Genomic DNA, 22,281 nt, shown 5'->3' with positions numbered 1-22,281 from the left:
CAGAGAGAAGCTGTCCGTCAAGCTCCCATTGATATTCAATCTAGCAGTAGGGGACAAGAGATTTATAAATTTAGTGCCAAATCCCATCCTTCCCAAAACCTTCCAAAGGAATCCCCATTCCACCCTGTCGAATGCCTTAGAGGCGTCTAAAGACAGAATGGAGCGAGAGACCCCCCCAGAGGACTGTATATTAGCAAAAAGATTATGTAAAATATGAGTACCCTTATTGGAAATAAATCCATTTTGATTAGGATGTACAATTGATGTAATAACCTTGGATAGCCATGTAGCCAGAATTCTTGAGAGAAGCTTCATATCTGTATTAAGTAAGGAAATAGGCCTATATGACCCCATATCTAAAGGGTCCTTTCCAGGGCTGTCTTTAACGCGGGGCAAAAGGGGAAGCTGCCCCAGGCCCAGTTGCTCCTGGAGGGCCCAAGGCAGCTGCCTCTTGAGCCCCGCTGGCCACTGCCCACAATTGCCGGCTCAGTGTCCCGATGCTATCCTTCACTATGCGAGCAGCATGGCTCGCATAGTGAAGGACTTACCGGGAGGACCGGGAAGCAGTGAAGGCTCTATACTCGCCTCTTCCTGGTCCTTGGCTCTCCGCTGTGAAGGCTGTGCAGATGTGAGGTCGCTCTGTGACCTCACGCTGTGCGCACTAGTTCACAGCACAGCAGACTGAAGAGGAGAAAGACCGAGCGTGGGCGGTGAGGAGCGGCGGCGTCCGAAGCAGGAAAGGTAAGTGATTTTTTTTATTTTACTTTTATATGGGGGCTGAAGAGAGGCATATGGGGGCTGATATGAGGCATATGGGGGATGATATGAGGCATATGGGGGCTGATATGAGGCATATGGGGGCTGATATGAGGCATATGGGGGCTGATGAGAGGCATGGGCTCTTATCTGTGTTCTGATTGGGGGTCATTCACATTGGGGTCTGAGCTGAGGTCTGATTGGGGGTATGATCTAAGGTCTTATTGGGGTCTTATTAACATTGGGGGTCTGATTGGTGGACTGACCTGAGGGGTCATGAAAAATATTGTTTTCATATTGTCCCCCTCTAAAACCTATATTAAGGGACACTATAGTCACCAGAACCACAACAGGTAAACGTAGTAGTTATGGTGGCTATAGCATGTCTCTGCAAGCTTTTTAATGTAAACACTGCCTTTTCAGAAAAAAGGCAGTATTTACATTACTGGCAAGGAACACCTCTACTGGCCACTCATCAGAGGGCCACTAGCGGTGCTTCCTAGTCCAGTGTTACACGTTTTGTGCAACACTGGCATTCACGCTAAACAATCCTCATAGAAATGCATTGATTCAAAGCATCTCTATGAAGCCACGCATGCGCAATAGCCTCCAAATGCTTACCTATGGGAAAGCAGTGGGTTGGCTATGATATACTCACACACTGCACATTTCTTGTGTGTGTGTGTTGTGGTGGAGGGCGTGATTGCATGCTAGGGTGTGGGAGGCGAAATCCAAGGGGCCCAAGTAAATTCTTGCCCATGGTCCAATCAATATTAAAGACGGCCCTGGTCCATTCCTTTTTTCAATATTAATGTTATTACAGCCTCTGTCATTGATTCTGGAAGGCTACCCTCCTCAAATGAGCCTAAAAACACCCTCAACAAACAATGAAGAATATTCTCCCCATATTTACGATAGAATTCATATAGGAGTCCATCTGACCCGGGGGAAGAATTCCCCGAACATGCCTTCAATGCAGCCTCTAGCTCCTCCAAAGAGGGATCCAGATCCAAAAATTACCTCTGAATATCAGTAAAAACTAAAAGAGAGAGAGAATCTAAATATACAGTTGAAACCAGAAGTTTACGTACACTATATAAAAAGACACATATGCATGTTTTTCTCAATATCTGACATGAAATCAGAATCAACCTTTCCTGTGTTTGGCCAATTAGGATTACCATAATTATTATTATTATTTGCCAAATGCCAGAATAATGAGAGAGAGAATGTTTTAAGGCATTTTTGTTACTTTCTGCAAAGTCAAAAGTTTACATACATTTCATTAATATTTTGTACCATTGCACTTAAACTGTATGACTTGGGTCAAACGTTTTGGATATCCTTCCACAAGCTTCTCACAATAGTTGGTCGGAATTTGGGCCCATTCCTCCTGACAAAACTGGTGTAACTGAGTCATGTTTGTTGGTCGCCTTGCTCGCACCTGCCTTTTCAGCTTTGCCCATACATTTTCAATAGGATTGAGATCAGAGCTTTGTGATGGCCACTCCAAAACATTCACTTTGTTATCCTTAAGCCACTTTGTAACCAGTTTGGCAGTATGCTTCGGGTCACTGTCCATTTGGAAGACCCGTTTCCGCCCAAGCTTTTACTTCCTGGCTGATGTCTTGAGATGTTGCTTCAGTATTTCCACATAATCTTCTTTCCTCACGATGCCATCTATTTTTTGAAGTGCACCAGTCCATCCTGCAGCAAAACAACCCCACGACATGATGCTGCCATTCCCGTGTTTCACAGTTGGGATGGTGTTCTTAGGTCTCCAAGCTTCTCCCTTTTTCCTCCAAACATAACGATGGTCATTATGGCCAAAAAGTTCAATTTTAGTTTTGTCAGACCACAGGACATGTCTCCAAAAATGTAGGTCTTTGTTCCTGTGGGCATTTGCAAACATTAATCTGGCTTTTTTATGTTTCTTTTGGCGTAATGGCTCTGGCAGAGTGGCTTTTCAGCCCATGTTGATACACTTCTTGTTTCACTGTGGATATTGACACAATCTTACCACCTTCCACCATCATCTTCACAAGGTCTTTTGCTTTTGTTCTTGGGTTGATATGCACATGTCAGATCAAAGCACGTTCATCTTTAGGACACAGAACCCGTCTCCTTCCTGAGTGGTATGATGGCTGGACATTCCCATCGTGTTTGTGCTTGCGTATAATTGTTTGTACAGATGAACGAGGCGCCTTCAGGTATCTTGAAATTGCACCCAAGGTTGAGCTAGACTTGTGCAAGACCACAAGCTTTTCCTGATATCTTGGCTGATTTCTTTAGACTTCCCCATGATGCTACACAAAGAAGCAGTGTGTTTCAGGTGTGCATTTAAATACATCCACAGGTGTGTCTCTAATTAACTCAGATGTGGCCAACAAACCGAACAGAAGCTTCCAAACACATGACATGATCATATGGACAGTCCAGAATTGTTTAAAGGCATAGTAATTTTAGTGTGTGAAAACTTTTGACATTGCAGAAAGTAATAAAAATGCCTTAAAACATTATCTCTCTCATTATTCTGGCATTTGGCAAATAATAATTATGAAAATCTTAATTGACCAAAAACAGGAAAGGTTTATTCTGATTTCATGTCAGATATTGAGAAAAACATGCATATGCATCTTTTTATATAGTGTATGTAAACTTCTGGTTTCAAGTGTAAGTCCACCTCTTCATCTAATATGACCTTATCTGAGTTATATAATAAAAAAAAAATGCTTCAAAAAAGTTCCCTTTATGCACTCTTGTTCTTCAATAATTATGCCCTCAGATGACCGAATATTAACTATCTCTTTTTTTCTGTTCTTGATTAGAAATCACCCTTGCCAAAAGTTTCCCTGGTCTCCCCGCCTCAGAAAAATATTTTTGTCCCTTAACCACCTCCGGACCGCCTAACGCAGATTCGCGTTCCGGAGGTGGCAGCGCTGCGCACAGTCACGCATATACGCGTCATCTCGTGAGACGCGAGATTTCGCTCCAAGCCGGCCCGCGCATGCGCATCGCGGGCCGGCAAAAGTTAAAGAACAAGTTCGTCACCAGCCTGCCAGCAACGATCATTGGCTGGCAGGCTGGCGATTTTTAAAAAATCCAATCACAAGCCATATAACAGATCATATTAGTAAATATGATCTGTTATATGGCTTCTCTGCTCCTGTGCTGGTCCTTTTCGTCGGTTGGATCCAGCACAGGAGCAGACTGAACTGTGAGTAGCACCAACACTACACCTTAGCCCCAGATCACCCCCCTGCACCCCAATTAACCCTTTGATCACCCCTTTGATCGCCCCTGTCAATCACCAGTGAAAGGAAAAAAAGTGATCAGTGTAAACTGTCACTTTTTTTTTTTCACTAGTATTGGCTGTTAGGTTTTAGGGATAGTTTAGGCCCCTTGGTTAGGTAGTTAGCGTCAGTTAGCGCCCACCCCACCGCACCGCAGTCACTTTTATTCGCTGAATAGCGTATCGCTAATCAGCATTTGTACTTTTATAGTATCTGTAAGTGATCAAAACTGATCACGGTCAGATCTATAATAGTATTAGTGTCACTTTAGTTCGCCCTCCACCCAAAACGCAGTGTTTGCCCGATCAGGCCTGATCGGTCGCCCACACGTGCGTTCACCCACGCCCGCCCCACCGCAGTGACAAAAAAAATATATTTTTTGATCACTGCACATTCATTTTACACGCACTGCGGCGATAAAAAAATCAGTTTTGATATTTTTTATCAACCGCAGCGGCCTCCGGTACTTCGCTAGCCTCCCCTTTGTAAGACAGGTTTGCTTTTTTTCTTGGGTAGTCTCAGGGAATACCCCTAAATTTAGTAGTCCAAAATGTCAAACAGGGGGTATTCTTCTGAAGAGGCCTACAGGATTCTGACCCAGTCGGATGAGGAGTGGGAACCCTCATCTGATGAATCTAGCGGGTCAGAATATGAACCTGTGGAAAGCAGTGGCTCTCTGACCCAAAGTTCGGACGAGGAGGTGGAGGTCCCTGGCAGCACCAGGCGTACCCGGCCCCATGTCGCTAGACCACAGGTTATGCAGGATCCGCTTCAAGAGCAGCAGAGTGGGGCTGTCGCTGCCGGATCACGTGGTGAGGCATACACCAGCAGCGCAGCCCTCCCTGGACCTAGTACCAGCACTGCCGTACAACATGGTGACGTGGCGAGCACCAGAAGGGCAGTTGAAGCTGGTACGGTGGCACGTGCACTAGTTACCCCGTCGCAGCCACCGCAAAGACAGGCCCGTAGAGCCCCTAGAATCCCTGAGGTGCTGGCAAACCCTGAGTGGCAGTCACCAACTTCAGCCGCACCTGTAGTTCCCCCTTTCACCGCCCAGTCTGGAGTTCGGGTTGAGACGGCTCAAATCGGTTCGGCCCTGGGATTTTTTGAGCTGTTCTTGACTGCGGAGCTCTTGGACTTAGTCGTGGCAGAGACCAACCAGTATGCCACACAATTTATATCCGCCAACCCGGGAAGCTTTTATGCCCAGCCTTTCCGGTGGAAACCAGTCCAAGTTTCCGAAATTAAAATTTTTTTGGGCCTTCTCCTCAACATGGGCCTGACAAAAAAGCATGAATTGCGGTCATATTGGTCAACGCACCCGATTCATCACATGCCCATGTTCTCTGCTGCTATGTCCAGGGCACGATTTGAGGCCATCCTCCGTTTCCTGCATTTTAGCGACAACACCACCTCCCGTCCCAGAGGCCACCCAGCTTTTGACCGGCTCCACAAAATTCGGCCCCTCATAGACCATTTCAACCAGAAATTTGCAGATTTGTATACCCCCGAGCAAAACATCTGCGTAGACGAGTCCCTAATACATTTTACCGGGCGCCTTGGCTTCAAACAGTACATCCCAAGCAAGCGTGCCCGGTATGGGGTCAAATTGTATAAGCTCTGTGAAAGGGCCACAGGCTATACCCACAAATTTCGTGTCTATGAGGGAAAAGATCAGACCCTGGAGCCGGTCGGTTGCCCTGACTACCTGGGGAGCAGTGGGAAGACAGTCTGGGACTTGGTGTCACCCTTATTCGGCAAGGGGTACCATCTTTATGTGGACAATTTTTACACAAGTGTGGCCCTCTTTAGGCATTTGTTTCTAGAACGGATTTGCGCCTGTGGCACCGCGCGAACTAGTCGCGTGGGCTTCCCCCAACGGCTTGTAACCACCCGTCTTGCAAGGGGGGAGAGGGCTGCCTTGTGTAACGAAGAACTGCTCGCGGTGAAATGGAGAGACAAGCGTGACGTTTACATGCTCTCCTCCATTCACGCAGACACGACAATCCAAATTGAGCGAGCAACCCGTGTCATTGAAAAGCCCCTCTGTGTCCACGACTATAATGCGCTCATGGGAGGGGTGGACTTCAATGACCAGATGTTGTCTCCGTATTTAGTTTCCCGCAGAACCAGACGCTGGTATAAGAAGGTGTCTGTATATTTAATTCAATTGGCGCTGTACAATAGTTTTGTTCTCTACAGTAAGGCTGGGAGAACACGATCTTTCCTCAAATTCCAGGAAGAGATCATCGAGAACCTCCTTTACCCAGGAGGTTCCGTGGCCCCATCCCCCAGTGTAGTTAGCCGTCTACACGAGCGACATTTCCCCAGTGTCGTTCCTGGTACCTCAACCCAACCGTCACCCCGAAAAAGATGTCGTGTCTGTAGCAGGAGTGGAATAAGGCGTGACACCCGCTATTTCTGTCCTGACTGTGCTGACCACCCTGCCCTATGCTATGGAGAGTGTTTCCGGAAGTACCACACACAGGTACACCTAGCATAGGGATTGCATCTCACAGGACAGGCACACAGGGCTATTAGGGCCCTTTTACTCTCAGCTGCTGCAAACCTCTCCTTTCACCTGGGATAAAGTGCATAACGTACTTCGCCACATCTTTGGGCGATTTGCGCTTTGCACATTGTCCCATGGGGAAGGAGAGGTTTGTTCTATAAAGGTAAAAAAAACTAAACAAAAAAAAAATTACCGGTAAGTAAAAAAGTTAAAAAAGTTTAAAAAAGTTTAAAAAAGTTAATATGTTCTGTTCTAAAGTTAATACAGTTATTGCTTTGCGGCCTGGTTTTTTCTTTTTTGTTTTGTTTTTTTTACCTTCCAGGTGGACCAACCGATCGACCAGCTGCAGCACTGATGTGCATTCGGACAGAAGCATTGTGCTGCTGTCAGATTACACGCAAGTCGGTGTATGCGGCGCTGCAAGACGAGATTTCTCCTCAGCAGTAAAAGATATGTTTGCCGAGGCATATGAGCTGAGGAGGTGGCGGTGTTCATATACTTTGGCAAACACTTTGTATATATAAAAAAAAAAATCCCGGCAATGATTTATTCATCCACATCGATTGATGTGAATGGAGAAATCTGGTTTGCCAGGGCATACGAGCTGAAGTGGGTATGGATGTTGGGCGGAGCTCCTATGTCCTGGCAGACGCCTTTCCCCTCCTTTTTCTTTTTTTGGCAGAGATTTTTTCATCCACATTGATCGATGCGAATGAAGAAATCTGTGCCGTTCTTTTTTTTCTTTCAGCCCAGAGGCTGAACGGAAAAAAAAAATCTCATTACCCGTATGCTCAATATAAGGAGAATAGCAGAAACTCCTAATGCTGGGCATACATGTAATGATTGCGGAGACCCTCAAATGCCAGGGCAGTACAAACACCCCACAAATAACACCATTTCGGAAAGAAGACACCCCAAGGTATTCGCTGAGGGGCATATTGAGTCCATGAAAGATTGAAATTTTTGTCCCAAGTTAGCGGAAAGGGAGACTTTGTGAGAACAAAATCCAAAAAATCAATTTCCGCTAACTTGTGCCAAAATTTTTTTTTTTCAATGAACTCGCCATGCCCCTCATTGAATACCTTGGGGTGTCTTCTTTCCAAAATGGGGTCACATGTGGGGTATTTATACTGCCCTGGCATTTTAGGGGCCCCAAAGCGTGAGAAGAAGTCTGGTATCCAAATGTCTAAAAATGCCCTCCTAAAAGGAATTTGGGCCCCTTTGCCCACCTAGGCTGCAAAAAAGTGTCACACATGTGGTATCTCCGTATTCAGCAGAAGTTGGGGAATATGTTTTGGGGTGTCATTTTACATATACCCATGCTGGGTGAGATAAATATCTTGGTCAAATGCCAACTTTGTATAAAAAAAATGGGAAAAGTTGTCTTTTGCCAAGATATTTCTCTCACCCAGCATGGGTATATGTAAAATGACACCCCAAAACACATTCCTTACCTTCTCCTGAGTACGGAGATACCAGATGTGTGACACTTTTTTGCAGCCTAGCTGGGCAAAGGGGCCCACATTCCAAAGAGCACCTTTCAGATTTCACAGGTCATTTACCTACTTACCAGACATTAGGGCCCCTGGAAAATGCCAGGGCAGTATAACTGCCCCACAAGTGACCCCATTTTGGAAAGAAGACACCCCAATGTATTCCGTGAGGGGCATGGCAAGTTCCTAGAATTTTTTATTTTTTGTCACAAGTTAGTGGAAAATGATGATTTTTTTTTTTTTTTTTTTTCATACAAAGTCTCCTATTCCACTAACTTGTGACAAAAAAAAAAAATTTCCATGAACTCACTATGCCCATCAGCGAATACCTTGGGGTCTCTTCTTTCCAAAATGGGGTCACTTGTGGGGTAGTTATACTGCCCTGGCATTCTAGGGGCCCAAATGTGTGGTAAGGAGTTTGAAATCAAATTCAGCAAAAAATGACCTGTGAAATCCGAAAGGTGCTCTTTGGAATATGGGCCCCTTTGCCCACCTAGGCTGCAAAAAAGTGTCACACATCTGGTATCTCCGTACTCAGGAGAAGGTGGGGAATGTGTTTTGGGGTGTCATTTTACATATACCCATGCTGGGTGAGAGAAATATCTTGGCAAAAGACAACTTTTCCCATTTTTTTATACAAAGTTGTCATTTGACCAAGATATTTATCTCACCCAGCATGGGTATATGTAAAAAGACACCCCAAAACACATTCCTCAACTTCTCCTGAGTACGGGGATACCAGATGTGTGACACTTTTTTGCAGCCTAGGTGGGCAAAGGGGCCCATATTCCAAAGAGCACCTTTCGGATTTCACTCGTCATTTTTTACAGAATTTGATTTCAAACTCCTTACCACACATTTGGGCCCCTAGAATGCCAGGGCAGTATAACTACCCCACAAGTGACCCCATTTTGGAAAGAAGAGACCCCAAGGTATTCGCTGATGGGCATAGTGAGTTCATGGAAGTTTTTATTTTTTGTCACAAGTTAGTGGAATATGAGACTTTGTATGAAAAAAAAAAAAAAAAAAAAAAAATCATCATTTTCCACTAACTTGTGACAAAAAATAAAAAATTCTAGGAACTCGCCATGCCCCTCACGGAATAGCTTGGGGTGTCTTCTTTCCAAAATGGGGTCACTTGTGGGGTAGTTATACTGCCCTGGCATTCTAGGGGCCCAAATGTGTGGTAAGGAGTTAGAAATCAAATTCTGTAAAAAATGATGAGTGAAATCCGAAAGGTGCTCTTTGGAATATGGGCCCCTTTGCCCACCTAGGCTGCAAAAAAGTGTCACACATCTGGTATCTCCGTACTCAGGAGAAGGTGGGGAATGTGTTTTGGGGTGTCATTTTATATATACCCATGCTGGGTGAGAGAAATATCTTGGCAAAAGACAACTTTTCCCATTTTTTTATACAAAGTTGTCATTTGACCAAGATATTTATCTCACCCAGCATGGGTATATGTAAAAAGACACCCCAAAACACATTCCTCAACTTCTCCTGAGTACGGGGATACCAGATGTGTGACACTTTTTTGCAGCCTAGGTGGGCAAAGGGGCCCATATTCCAAAGAGCACCTTTCGGATTTCACAGGTCATTTTTTACTGAATTTGATTTCAAACTCTTTACCACACATTTGGGCCCCTAGAATGCCAGGGCAGTATAACTACCCCACAAGTGACCCCATTTTGGAAAGAAGAGACCCCAAGGTATTCGCTGATGGGCATAGTGAGTTCATAGAACTTTTTATTTTTTGTCACAAGTTAGTGGAATATGAGACTTTGTAAGAAAAAAAAAATCAAAAAAAAAAATCATCATTTTCCGCTAACTTGTGACAAAAAATAAAAAGTTCTATGAACTCACTATGCCCATCAGCGAATACCTTAGGGTGTGTACTTTCAGAAATGGGGTCATTTGTGGGGTGTTTGTACTGTCTGGGCATTGTAGAACCTCAGGAAACATGACAGGTGCTCAGAAAGTCAGAGCTGCTTCAAAAAGCGGAAATTCACATTTTTGTACCATAGTTTGTAAACGCTATAACTTTTACCCAAACCATTTTTTTTTTTACCCAAACATTTTTTTTTTTATCAAAGACATGTAGAACTATAAATTTAGAGCAAAATTTCTATATGGATGTCGTTTTTTTTGCAAAATTTTACAACTGAAAGTGAAAAATGTCATTTTTTTGCAAAAAAATCGTTAAATTTCGATTAATAACAAAAAAAGTAAAAATGTCAGCAGCAATGAAATACCACCAAATGAAAGCTCTATTAGTGAGAAGAAAAGGAGGTAAAATTCATTTGGGTGGTAAGTTGCATGACCGAGCAATAAACGGTGAAAGTAGTGTAGGTCAGAAGTGTAAAAAGTGGCCTGGTCTTTCAGGGTGTTTAAGCACTGGGGGCTGAGGTGGTTAAAGAAAAGTCTCTGCTGGGCCTTTTCCAAGAATAAATCAGCATACACCTGGCTTGCCTTCTGTATACTTTCCCTATTTCCTGGAGTTTTATTCCTAGAGAACTCATTCATGGCAGCTAGCACTACTTCTTTCAGCTCTCCCTCCTTCTTGCCATATCCCTTTTTTAAATTGGAAATATTACTAATAAACATTTTCCTCATAAAGGCCTTAAATGTGTCCCATACCAGTTGTGGTCTAGCCGTATTCTCACTACTTTCCCAAAAGAACCCCATCTCCTGTCTAACCCGATCATGGATATCTTTATCCATTATGGAAATCCAATGGGGGTTCAACCTAAATAAAGGTCTTACTTTATAATCATTACCCCTCATGGTTAATTGAAGAGATAGGGGTACATGGTCTGATAATGACCTGGCCTTGTATTTCATTGATTTAATAAATCTAAGATAGTTTTTATTATTCAAGGCCAGGTCTATCCTAGACATGGAATTTCCAGCTTTACTCATACATAATTAAGCTCTTTTCCCTTTTCCAGCCCCTTCCCAGCCCCTTCCCATACATACATCCACGTAGCCTGCTTCTAAACAAAAGCGTGCCAGAGGGGACCCTTGGGCTGGAGTATAAGTATCTCCCCCCACAGAGATCCTATCTATTTCTGGATTCATAACACAGTTGAAGTCCCCAATAATCAGCGAGGGACATTCAGGGCACTGATCTGCAAAAGTTAATAGGCAATTGAGTACATATAAACGGGATATAAACAAAGGCCAGAATACACAATCTTTCAGAAAGTTTCCCAGAAAGACAAACCTCCCTTGGTTTTTGATAGAGGATGCCTGGTAGACAAAATCAATCCCCCTATGGATCAGAACTGTAATACCTCTAGAATAACTAGTAAACGTACAATGATCAGTCTGCGCAGCCCATCCCCTACCGCATCGCAGAACCAACTCCTCGTTAGCATGCGTCTCAATCAAGCAAACGATTGCTGGTAGATGTCTCTGGACCTGGTCAAAAAAACCCTGTCTTTTAAATCTTATCCCCAAAGCCTCGCACATTCCACGTAAAAACTCTATCATCTAGACCAGTCAGCAGATTCCCTTAATATATGTATTCCAAGTCCCTGCCCCCAACCCCACCATATTAGGAGACACATCGCAAATTGAATTGCCCCCAGCTGCGTTGAGAAGTTCTGTATTAGATCTCCATTTTTTTTTTACCGCGGTCAGAATTAGTTTTAATGGGGCAAGCTCCTCAATAGATGAATCATTTAGCTCTTCCCTCCTCATTCTTAAAATCCTCCTCCATTACTCACCCACTTTAAATCCAGCATTTCTTTTTTACCATTCAGATGAATTATCCTTTTTTGTCCTGCTCTTGTAATTACATTTGGGGACTTTAAGAACTGGTCTATTTTTACAGATTCCAGTGTTTTCTGCCCCGTATTTTGCTTAGGGGCCATTTCCTTTCCCCTTACCCTTTCCTCTCTTTTTATATACACTGAACAAAAATATAAACACAACACTTTCGGTTTTGCTCCCATTTTGCATGAGCTGAACTCAAAGATCTGAAACATTTTCTATGTACACAAAAGACCCATTACTCTCAAATATTCACAAATCTGTCTAAATCTGTGTTAGTGAGCACTTCTCCTTTGCCGAGATAATCCATCCCACCTCACAGGTGTGGCATATCAAGGTGCTGATTAGACAGCATGAATATTGCACAGGTGTGCCTTAGACTGCCCACTATAAAAGGCCACTCGGAAATGTGCAGTTTGATCACACAGCACAATGCCACAGATGTCGCAAGGTTTGAGGGAGCGTGCAATTGGCATGCTGACTGCAGGAATGTCTACCAGAGCTGTTGCCTGTGCAATGAAAGTTCATTTCTCTACTATAAGCCGTCTTCAAAGGCGTTTCAGAGAATTTGGCAGTACATCCAACCGGCCTCACAACTGCAGACCACGTGTAACCACACCAGCCCAGGACCTCCACATCCAGCTTGTTCACCTCCATGATCGTCTGAGACCAGCCACCCAGACAGCTGCAGCAACAATTTCTGCACAAACTGTCAGAAACCGTCTCAGGGAAGCTCATCTGCATGCTCGTCGTCCTCATCGGGGTCTGGACCACCTGACTGCAGTTCGTCGTTGTACCCAACTTGAGTTGGCAAATGCTCACATTCGATGGCTTCTGGCACGTTGGAGAGGCGTTCTGTTCATGGATGAGTCCCGGTTTTCACTGTTCAGGGCAGATGGCAGACAGCGTGTGTGGCGTCGTGTGGGTGAGCAGTTTGCTGACGTCAACGTTGTGGATCGAGTGGCCCATGATGGCGGTGGGGTTATGGTATGGGCAGGCATATGTTATGGACAACAAACACAGGTGCAATTTGAATGCACAGAGATACCGTGATGAAATCCCGAGGCCCATTGTTGTGCCATTCATCCACTACCATCACCTCATGTTGCAGCATCTGTACAAGGATCTGTACACAATTCCTGGAAGTTGAAAACATCCCAGTTCTTGAATGGCCAGCATACTCACCGGACATGTCACCCATTGAGCATGTTTGGGACGCTCTGGATCGGCGTATACGACAGCATGTTCCAGTTCCTGCCAATATTCTGCATCTTCGCACAGCTATTGAAGAGGAGTGAACCAACATTCCACAGGCCACAATCAACAACCTGATCAACTCTATGCGACGGAGATGTATTGCACTGCGTGAGGCAAATGGTGACCACACCAAATACTGACTGGTTTTGTGACCCCCCCCATTTCAGTGTTCTTTTATTGTGGGAAGTCTAAAGCACACCTGTGCAATATTCATGCTGTCTAGTCAGCACTTTGATATGCCACACCTGTGAGGTGGAATGGATTATCTCGGCAAAGCTACAGGGCGAAAACAGCTAGAGACGTGCGGTAATAGAATGGATGAAACGGAAGAAATCAGAGCCCAAAAGCTCCCAAGTCCAGGGAGCACCTCCACTAGGCTCAGTCACAGGGCGGACTTCAGCGTTGCATGCGGACGCCAAAGTTCATCACAGCGCGGCAGGAGGAGAGGGGGGGGGGGCGCGACACAGCTCCACCCTCTGTCATCTTGTCATCCGGCAAAATTTCATTAAGTTGCAAAACAAATGCACAAAATATTGTGTGCAACATTTTTACGCCACTAATCTTGCGCATCAGATTTGATTAATGTCCCCTTTAGATCCCATAACTCTACTAGCTTTGATGGCTACTGTGTGGCACTGTGCTATACCTCTGCAGACATGTTCCCTGAAAGCACATTTGTCCTTGCTAGCGCTCACAATGTCACCATGCTGCTGTTTACACCCAAAATTATTCCAATCACTCAGCCCTGCGAGCAAGGTGACCATAATCAAGCGGGATCATTAGCATGGAGTGCAACAGAGAACAATCACGGAGCCTGCATTTGTTACTTCTGCATGTGTTTAACTTTCATGTTTGTGTAAAATACAGTAGCCAAGCATCATATGAAGTTAATTCTGTTTGAAGGGTAATTGAGAGCGCTTCTTTCATTATCAGCTGATGTTCAGTTCCTTTGAAAGATTTTACTGATTCAGTCTTTTTTCTACTTTAGGGATTTATGTTTGTTTAAAAAAAAGTTTTCTGATCACAGAATCACTTCCAATTTATTTCCCTTTACTATGGGTATGGTATTGAATATCCATATTCAGGCTTTTACGGTAGATTTAGTACCTGTTGTAGCCTCTACATTCAGTATTATTGTATTTGGGCCTCCTGCACACAAATAATTAAATGTTACCATGTTTTTATTGAACACACCATGTAAACATTCACAGTGCAGGTGGAAAAAGTATGTGAACCCTTGGATTTAATAACTGGTTGAACCTCCTTTGGCAGCAATAACTTCAACCAAACGCTTCCTGTACTTGCAGATCAGACGTGCACAACGGTCAGGAGTAATTTTCGACCATTCCTCTTTACAGAACAGTTTCAGTTCAGCAATATTCTTGGGATGTCTAGTGTGAATCGCTTTCTTAAGGTCATGCCACAGCATCTCAATCGGGTTGAGGTCAGGACTCTGACTGGGCCACACCAGAAGGCGTATTTTCTTCTGTTTAAGCCATTCTGTTGTTGATTTACTTCTATGCTTTGGGTCATTGTGCTGTTGCAACATCCATCTTCTGTTGAGCTTCAGCTGGTGGACAGAGGGCCTTAAGTTCTCCTGCAAAATGTCTTGATAAACTTTGAAATAAATTTTTCCTTCGATGATAGCAATCTGTCCAGGCACTGACGCAGCAAAGCAGCCCCAAACCATGATGCCCCCACCACCATACTTCACAGTTGGGATGAGGTTTTGATGTTGGTGAGCTGTGTCTCTTTTTCTCCACACATAGTGTTGTGTGTTTCTTCCAAACAACTCAACTTTGGTTTCATCTGTCCACAGAATATTTTGCCAGTACTGCTGTGGAACATCCAGGTGCTCTTGTGCAAACTGTAAACGTGCAGCAATGTTTTTTTTTTGGACAGCAGTGGCTTCCTCTGTGGTATCCTCCCATGAAATCCATTCTTGTTAAGTGTTTTACGTATCGTAGATTCGCTAACAGGGATGTTAGCATATGCAACAGACTTTTGTAAGTCTTTAGCTGACACTCTAGGATTCTTCTTCACCTCATTGAGCAGTCTGCGCTGTGCTCTTGCAGTCATCTTTACAGGACGTCCACTCCTAGGGAGAGTAGCAGCAGTACTGAACTTTCTCCATTTATAGACAATTTGTCCTACTGTGGACTGATGAACAGCAAGGCTTTTGGAGATATTTTTATAACCTTTTCCAGCTTTATACAAGTCAACGATTCTTAATCGTAGGTCTTTTGAGAGCTCTTTTGTGCGAGGCATCATTCACATCAGGCAATGCTTCTTGTGAAAAGCAAACCCAGAACTGGTGTGTGTTTTTTATACGGCAGGGCAGCTGTAACCAACACCTCCAATCTCATCTCATTGATTGGACGCCAGTTGGCTGACACCTCACTCCAATTAGCTCTTGGAGATGTCATTAGTCTAGGGGTTCACAAACTTTTTCCACCTGCACTGTGAATATTTACATGGTGTGTTCAATAAAAACATGGTAACATTTCATTCTTTGTGTGTTATTAGTTTAAGCAGACTGTGATTGTCTATTGTTGTGACTTAGATGAAGATCAGATCACATTTTATGACCAATTTGTGCAGAAATCCATATCATTCCAAAGGGTTCACATAGTTTTTCTTGCAACTGTGTGTATATATATATATATATATATATATATATATATATATATTACACACACACACACATATATAAATTCTAAAATGGCAACCAGTGTTACTCCAGAGTGTGGATGACTTTCTCCTCTTTCCTATAAAATAATTGCAATACCGTAAATGAGAGTCACAGAACAGTATGGTGGGACCAATTGTCACTATTTTTTCAGCTATGGTTCTCCTGTTTGTCATGTGGATGAAGCGCAGAGAAAAGGAAAGACATACAAAACAGCTGCTGATTGATCCGGAGGACGATGTCAGAGACAACATACTGAAGTATGACGAGGAGGGAGGTGGTGAGGAGGACCAGGTAATGCCAATATAGATAAATACAGATATGTGATTATTGCCACCTCTTAAAATTAAGTGCCGGCAAGTCACAGGTGTCAAGTCAATGGAATACCAGCAATGTGCAACACAAAATCCAGCATCTCTGGATTTTTTGTGACTTTCACATTACAGTCTCAGCGTAACGCATTGCAATATCACTGACAAACATTGAATAAACTGTTGCATGTTTTTCTTGTCACACGATACATGTTGCAGTGTAATCATAACCTAAAATTGTACATTTTAGCCACCAGGTACTATGATAACTGTTGCTTTCCACCATAACAAAACTTTCTGTTTTCCCACCAGGACTATGACTTAAGTCAGTTGCAGCAGCCTGAGACGCTCGATCACGTCTTGAACAAGGTGGCAGGTGTCAGACGGGTGGACGAGAGGCCTGTAGGCGCTGAGCCACAATACCCAATAAGACCTGTAATCCCACACCCAGGTGATATTGGAGATTTCATCACTGAGGTAACTATTATTATAGCCCTTATTAAACAGCCCAATAAAAGCAAAGTTCAGTCATGAGAACGGTATGAATAAAAAATCCTACACAAACTTTTTTTACTTCTAAAAATAATAATGGCTAAAACGGATGCAAATTGTACATAACTGAGCATGACGATACTTAAAATACAAGATTCAATTTTTTTGTTGTTTTCTGTTCTTCTGACAGATCAGAAGAATGGAAAAGAAACAGTGATGTGAACCCAGCCTTAGGGCTCATGCACACAACTGTTGTTGTTTTGCGGTCCGTTTTTCACCGATCTGTTCCGTAGCTGAGGTTTTTTTCTCTGATTTAAGTCCTCTTCCATTCCGTTATTCCACAAAACATATTCGTATGGTTTCCGTATGCGATCCGTTTTTTGCGGATCGGAAACGGAAACAGTAGCTTATTAATCACCAAACACATGAGCAATATGGGCTGGGCATAGTATATCTACAGTATGGATCCACAAAATATGCATGAAACACAGATGACATACGGATGTGTTCCGTGTGCGTTCCGTATTTTTTGCGGACCCATTGACTTGAATTGGGCCTCGCACTGTGTTTTGCGGAAAATAATAGGACATGCACTACTTTTTTGCGAAACGGAAATACGGAAACGAAATGCACATAGAGTACCTTCCGTTGTTTTTGCGGGACCCATTGAAGTGCATAGTTCCGCATACGGTCCGCAAATAAAACGAAATGGAAGCGGAAAGAAAATACGTTCGTGTGCAGGAGCCCTTAGTCTCAAGTTTCTTCAATAAGATTCTTCAATATGGACAAGAATAGCACATGTTCTCTAACTTGGAGAACAGACATACAGATATGGGCAGCAGAAGAATGACATCTCGGTGCTCTCCGCTTTTTTTTTTTTTTTTTTTTCAGACCCATTGAAATGAATGAGTCTGTGCGTAATTGCCCAAAAACTGCGGATCGGATATGGATGCAAAATACATTTGTGTGCATGAGGTATTCTGGTTGTTTCACGTTATCTCCTATCCACAGGGGATAACTATTAGATTGATGGGGGTCCTACCTCTGGGACCCCTACAGATCATGAGAACGGGGGCCCCGTACCCCCTGCAGCCCCCCTGAAATGAACAGAGCGGCCGGTTGGGCATGCGCTCCATTCATCTCTATGGGAGTTCAAGAGATAATGGAGCGCTGTATTTGGCTATCTCTGGAACTCCCATAGAAATGAATGGAGTGGCTGCACAGATGTGCAACCGGCCACTCCACTCATTCAGGAGGAGGGGGGGTACGAGGCCCCGTTCTCGTGATGGGTGTGGGTCCCTGCGGTAGGACCCCCACCCATCTAGGGGATAATTTGAAACAACCGGAATACCCCTTTAGCCTCATAGTTTTTTACCCGAATCCATCCTGCATCTCAGTGGAATTTGGAAACTAGTAATTATGGCTCTGAATGGTGGCTGTACGAGGCTTCTTTCCTCTTTGAGGACACTATTATCATTTTAGTTATAATGTGACTTCTGACTCATTGGAGAAAAAGCTATTTATTTGGTCCAGTCTATACAATAAGCGTTTGAAGAATAATAGATCTGTAATTCTAGACACAAAAAGCTCCGCAAATCATAGTATTTTTTAATCAGTTATATAGGAGGCTGTATGTTCCTTTGTGAGCACAGTCTCTTTTATTAAAGAAAGTGCTTTCCTAATTTCTAATCAAATCGAGATTTTATTTCCTCTGAGACAGTTGGCAGAAGTCAGGAATATTAAATGCAGCCATGTTTTAATTAGAATAACATATTGTTCTGGCTTTTTATCTGTCAGTGTTTTGCTCTTCAGGCCCACACAGCTTTGTCGAGTCAGTAAATTACTACATATCGGTATTTGGGTTTTGCAATGCTGGATTTTTAAAATGTCCGACAGTATTACAATCAGCTTCCTAATTAAATGACCACTAATCCAAGGTTTATCTTGAGATGTAAGAGATGTCTAATATTAAGGCCTCATGCACACGGCCGTTGCCTGGCCGTGGCCGTATTGCAGCCCGCAAACAGTGGATCCGCAATATGCGGGCAGCGGCCGTGTGCTCCCCACATCACGGATGCGGACCCATTCACTTGAATGGGTCCGCAATCTGGAGCTGCAGTGCGGAACGGAGGCACGGAACCCCACGTAAGCACTATGTAGTGCTTCCGCAGTGTTTCTGTCCGTGCCTCCGCACCGGGAAAAAAATAGAAAATTGTCTATTTTTTTGCAGTGCGGACGGATCACGGACCCATTCAAGTTGAATGGGTCTCGATCCGTCCCGGCCGCTGCACAGACATTGCCCGTGCATTGGGGAGCACAAATTGCGGTTCCCAATGCACGGAACGGCCGCACAAGTGCCGTGTGCTCAGGCTCAGGCCTAGTGGCATTGCCAATATTGCATTTGAGATGCCCAGGCAGTGGTGCAACATCGACCTTTGCTGTCTAAACAGGTCAAGAGAAAAGCGGCACCCTTCAGATGTTGGACCCAAAGGCACTGGTATCTGCCTAACCACATAGCTGCAGATTTATTAAGACAGGCGTTTTAGACGCCAGTCTCAGTAAAGCCCTGCATTGGCAGTGGATCCGCTGAAGTTATAAAGAGGAGTCGACCTCTACCTAACTTTGGCAGATCCACCGCTGCTTCTATAAATGTAAGACAGCTTCATTTAGACCATTTTCTACGTCTAAACCAGGCGCCCATTTTTTTTTAGACCTGATGTGAGCATGGAAAAGTTGCAGATTGTGGCGCAATCTGAAGCAAAAACACGCCTAATATAGGTGTATTTCTGTTTAATAAATGACCCCCATAGTCTGTCCTTGTTGTTGGTTATGGTATACATACTACAGTTAGTAATAGATTCCATATCACTGTGTGCATGCCCAAGAGCTAAAAACAAATCTTCAGCAATTAAATGTAAAAGCCCATAAAGTAAAAATAAGTAATATATAATATATATATATATAAAGAGTATGGGGGTAATTTATTAAGGGCTCATGCACACGACAGTATTTTGCTTTTCGTATACGGACCGTATTTTGATTCCGTATACAGTCCATATACGGAACCATTCATTTCAATGGGTCCGCAAAAGATGCGGACAGCACTCTGTGTGCTGTCCGCATCTGTTGCTCCGTTCCGTGACCCCGCAAAAATTATGAGACATGTCCTATTCTTGTCCGTTTTGCGGACAAGAATAGGCATATCTATAATTGGCCTCCTGTTCCGTTCCGCAATTTGCGGACCGCAAAAAACGGCACAGGCGTGTGCATGAGCCCTAAGACCGTTTTTTTTTTACACTGGTCTTAGATTTCCTTCTACTCTGCTGTAAGATTTGGCTGATTTATGACGAGGTTTGTGCCTGTAGTAGTACAAGCATAAATGTTGGTAAATCTGTCCTGTCCCCTGACACACCCTCGCTGATAACCCATCACCCCCCACCCCCTGTTCTACTCAGCTGTCATACACAGCCTAATTCCAGACATGCGATTAAGTATGGTCACACAGCCGGTCAAAAAAATGACTTTTACGACTAAAAAAGTCGCAAGTCCCTTGATAAATGACCCCCGATGAGTGTACAGACTTGAATTGTCGTAATGTTATCATTACAAGGAAATGCAAGAGCTATTATGGGGCCTAAATTCCCACACTGTCCTTTCTGCAGGCTACTAACACAGACAAGCTTGTGGGCCCCAAACCTACCGTGTTTCATTTATATTACAGGTGTCATATGTGGCATAAGAGCCTTTGGGCTCCCTCATGCCAAGGACCTGTGTATGAATGCCACACCTGCACCCCTACAACTATGCCCAACCTTTCAGGGAAATGGGAATTTTCACGAGAGTGAAAGATATTGGTTTTCTTATAGTCTTTTATACTCATTGCTTGGCACAAATGTAGCCATCAGATGTCCTTGCTTTTCTCAGTCACTACGTGAGGGATGAGCACGTGATACATGCCACTTGCAATTTCAGATAAAGAAAGAGGATCCTACGTGTTTCCGTGGAGAATGGACAGAATGTGGGCACTGATATTCACTACTGGAGTCCTTCTTTACTGTAGTCATCCTTCATTGCCTCCTTAGAGTCCACAGGTTGTTGCAGATCAGGAGGCTGGTCCTCAATTCAAGTAGAAAATGTCCAGTGTGAGAAAATGCCCTGTTTTAGCTCTGACATCACTGATCCGCCTCATCCTTCTCCAGCGTCTAATGCCTTCTTTTTCCAATTCTCTCACAGGGACTGCGAGCAGCAGACAATGATCCGACAGCTCCACCTTATGACTCTCTCCTGGTTTTCGACTATGAAGGCAGCGGCTCCACCGCCGGCTCTGTTAGTTCTCTCAATTCCTCTAGCTCTGAGGATCAGGACTTTGAGTACTTGAATGACTGGGGCCCTCGTTTCAAAAAACTGGCTGATTTGTACGGTGGTGGAGAGGAGGATTGACGGGACATCTGCATCTTATCAGAACACAACCTCCTCAGTTGTACAGTGGCAGCTTTCATTTTTTTATTATTAAACTCCCGACTCCCATTCCCCTTCCTGACTGCATTCTTTTTAGTCCTAAATTAGGCAAACTTTCTTTCTCGGCTTCATTCCAGTTCAGCTTGGCAGATGTGTAAAGCAAAATACCTTTTATCTTCATTTTTATATTTCACTCTGCACCAATTAAAAAGGATTTCATTTGCCTTCTGGTATGCCATAGATACAACATTTTGGAAAGCTGGCAGTCATAGTGTAACATAGGAAGATGCATGGGATTAGTCAGTGTGGTTAGGACGTGTCCTGTGGCACATATGATGCTAGTGAACTGGGGAGCTGCCCCGTATTAAGTGATACGTTACATTCTGGTCAGATCTGAAATCTGAAAATGATCATGAAGGGCAAATAATGAATACTGCTTTCCTGCTGGCTTTAACAGAAATGTCCCCATTCCAGGTCATCAGCTGGGAAGAAGTTTTTCCCCGACTGGGATGAAGCATTTCTGTCACAATTTTTGTGAACGTACTAGAAATCCGGCATGTCTGCGTTCCATTACTGCTGCTTTCCGCCCTTTATTTTATATGTGTGTGTGTGTGTGTGTAATGTATATAAATATATGTATATTATAGACACCCACACACATACATCTGTACATAGGTGAGCAGGGAGGTTTCCTGAAGACTTGAGTGATATGCCACTCTATCGTCTTAACTTGAAAAAAAAAAACTTTTATAAAAAGCACTGTTTTTACAAATGAAAACAAAATGACCAAAAAAATGTAAAAATATGAAGAAAAAAAAAAGCATTAAAAAATATTGCGTTTTTTAAAAAGTGCCTTTTCGGTACATTATGTAAGGTGATATGTCTCAGGAGAAGTCGGCGGAGGGAAGAGGGATTGAACAGTGCCAGAACGGACTGATAGCCAGGCGCTGCTGCAGGAATCCAACGGATACGCTGGTGAATTGGGGATTTGATTTTTAGAGCTTTGCTGTTAGTACCTCCAATGGTTTCTCTGGCAGTGAAGGGGTTAAGACTGCAGATTTTCTTGTGTATTATTTAATTAATGTACTTCATTATGTGTAAGGAGCTTCACCTATCACGTTTGATAATTAGCACTGAACACCATGTGAAGCAATGATACATCGATTATATTACATTACACCAGAATAATGCATATAGAGCTTATAGAGACTGTCTGACATTAGACAAAAAGGTCGGCTGTGCCTGC

The 22,281-nt window shown here is 43.6% G+C and overlaps 1 protein-coding gene across 1 annotated transcript in view; it reads left to right on the top strand.

The window, feature by feature from the left end:
• Positions 1–21,543, top strand: part of CDH4 (cadherin 4) — a 918,264-nt gene extending 896,721 nt beyond the window's left edge. Inside the window, 3 exon segments of the mRNA XM_040435851.1 lie at positions 15,929–16,068; positions 16,398–16,562; positions 20,811–21,543. Of these exon segments, the coding sequence (XP_040291785.1) occupies positions 15,929–16,068; positions 16,398–16,562; positions 20,811–21,017 (512 nt within the window). The 3' untranslated portion in view covers positions 21,018–21,543.
• The last annotated feature ends 738 nt before the right edge of the window (positions 21,544–22,281 follow it).

Source organism: Bufo bufo, chromosome 6, assembly GCF_905171765.1.
Source record: "Bufo bufo chromosome 6, aBufBuf1.1, whole genome shotgun sequence".
NCBI classification, from domain to species: domain Eukaryota; kingdom Metazoa; phylum Chordata; class Amphibia; order Anura; family Bufonidae; genus Bufo; species Bufo bufo.
This window is presented reverse-complemented; position numbering and strand designations above follow the sequence as displayed.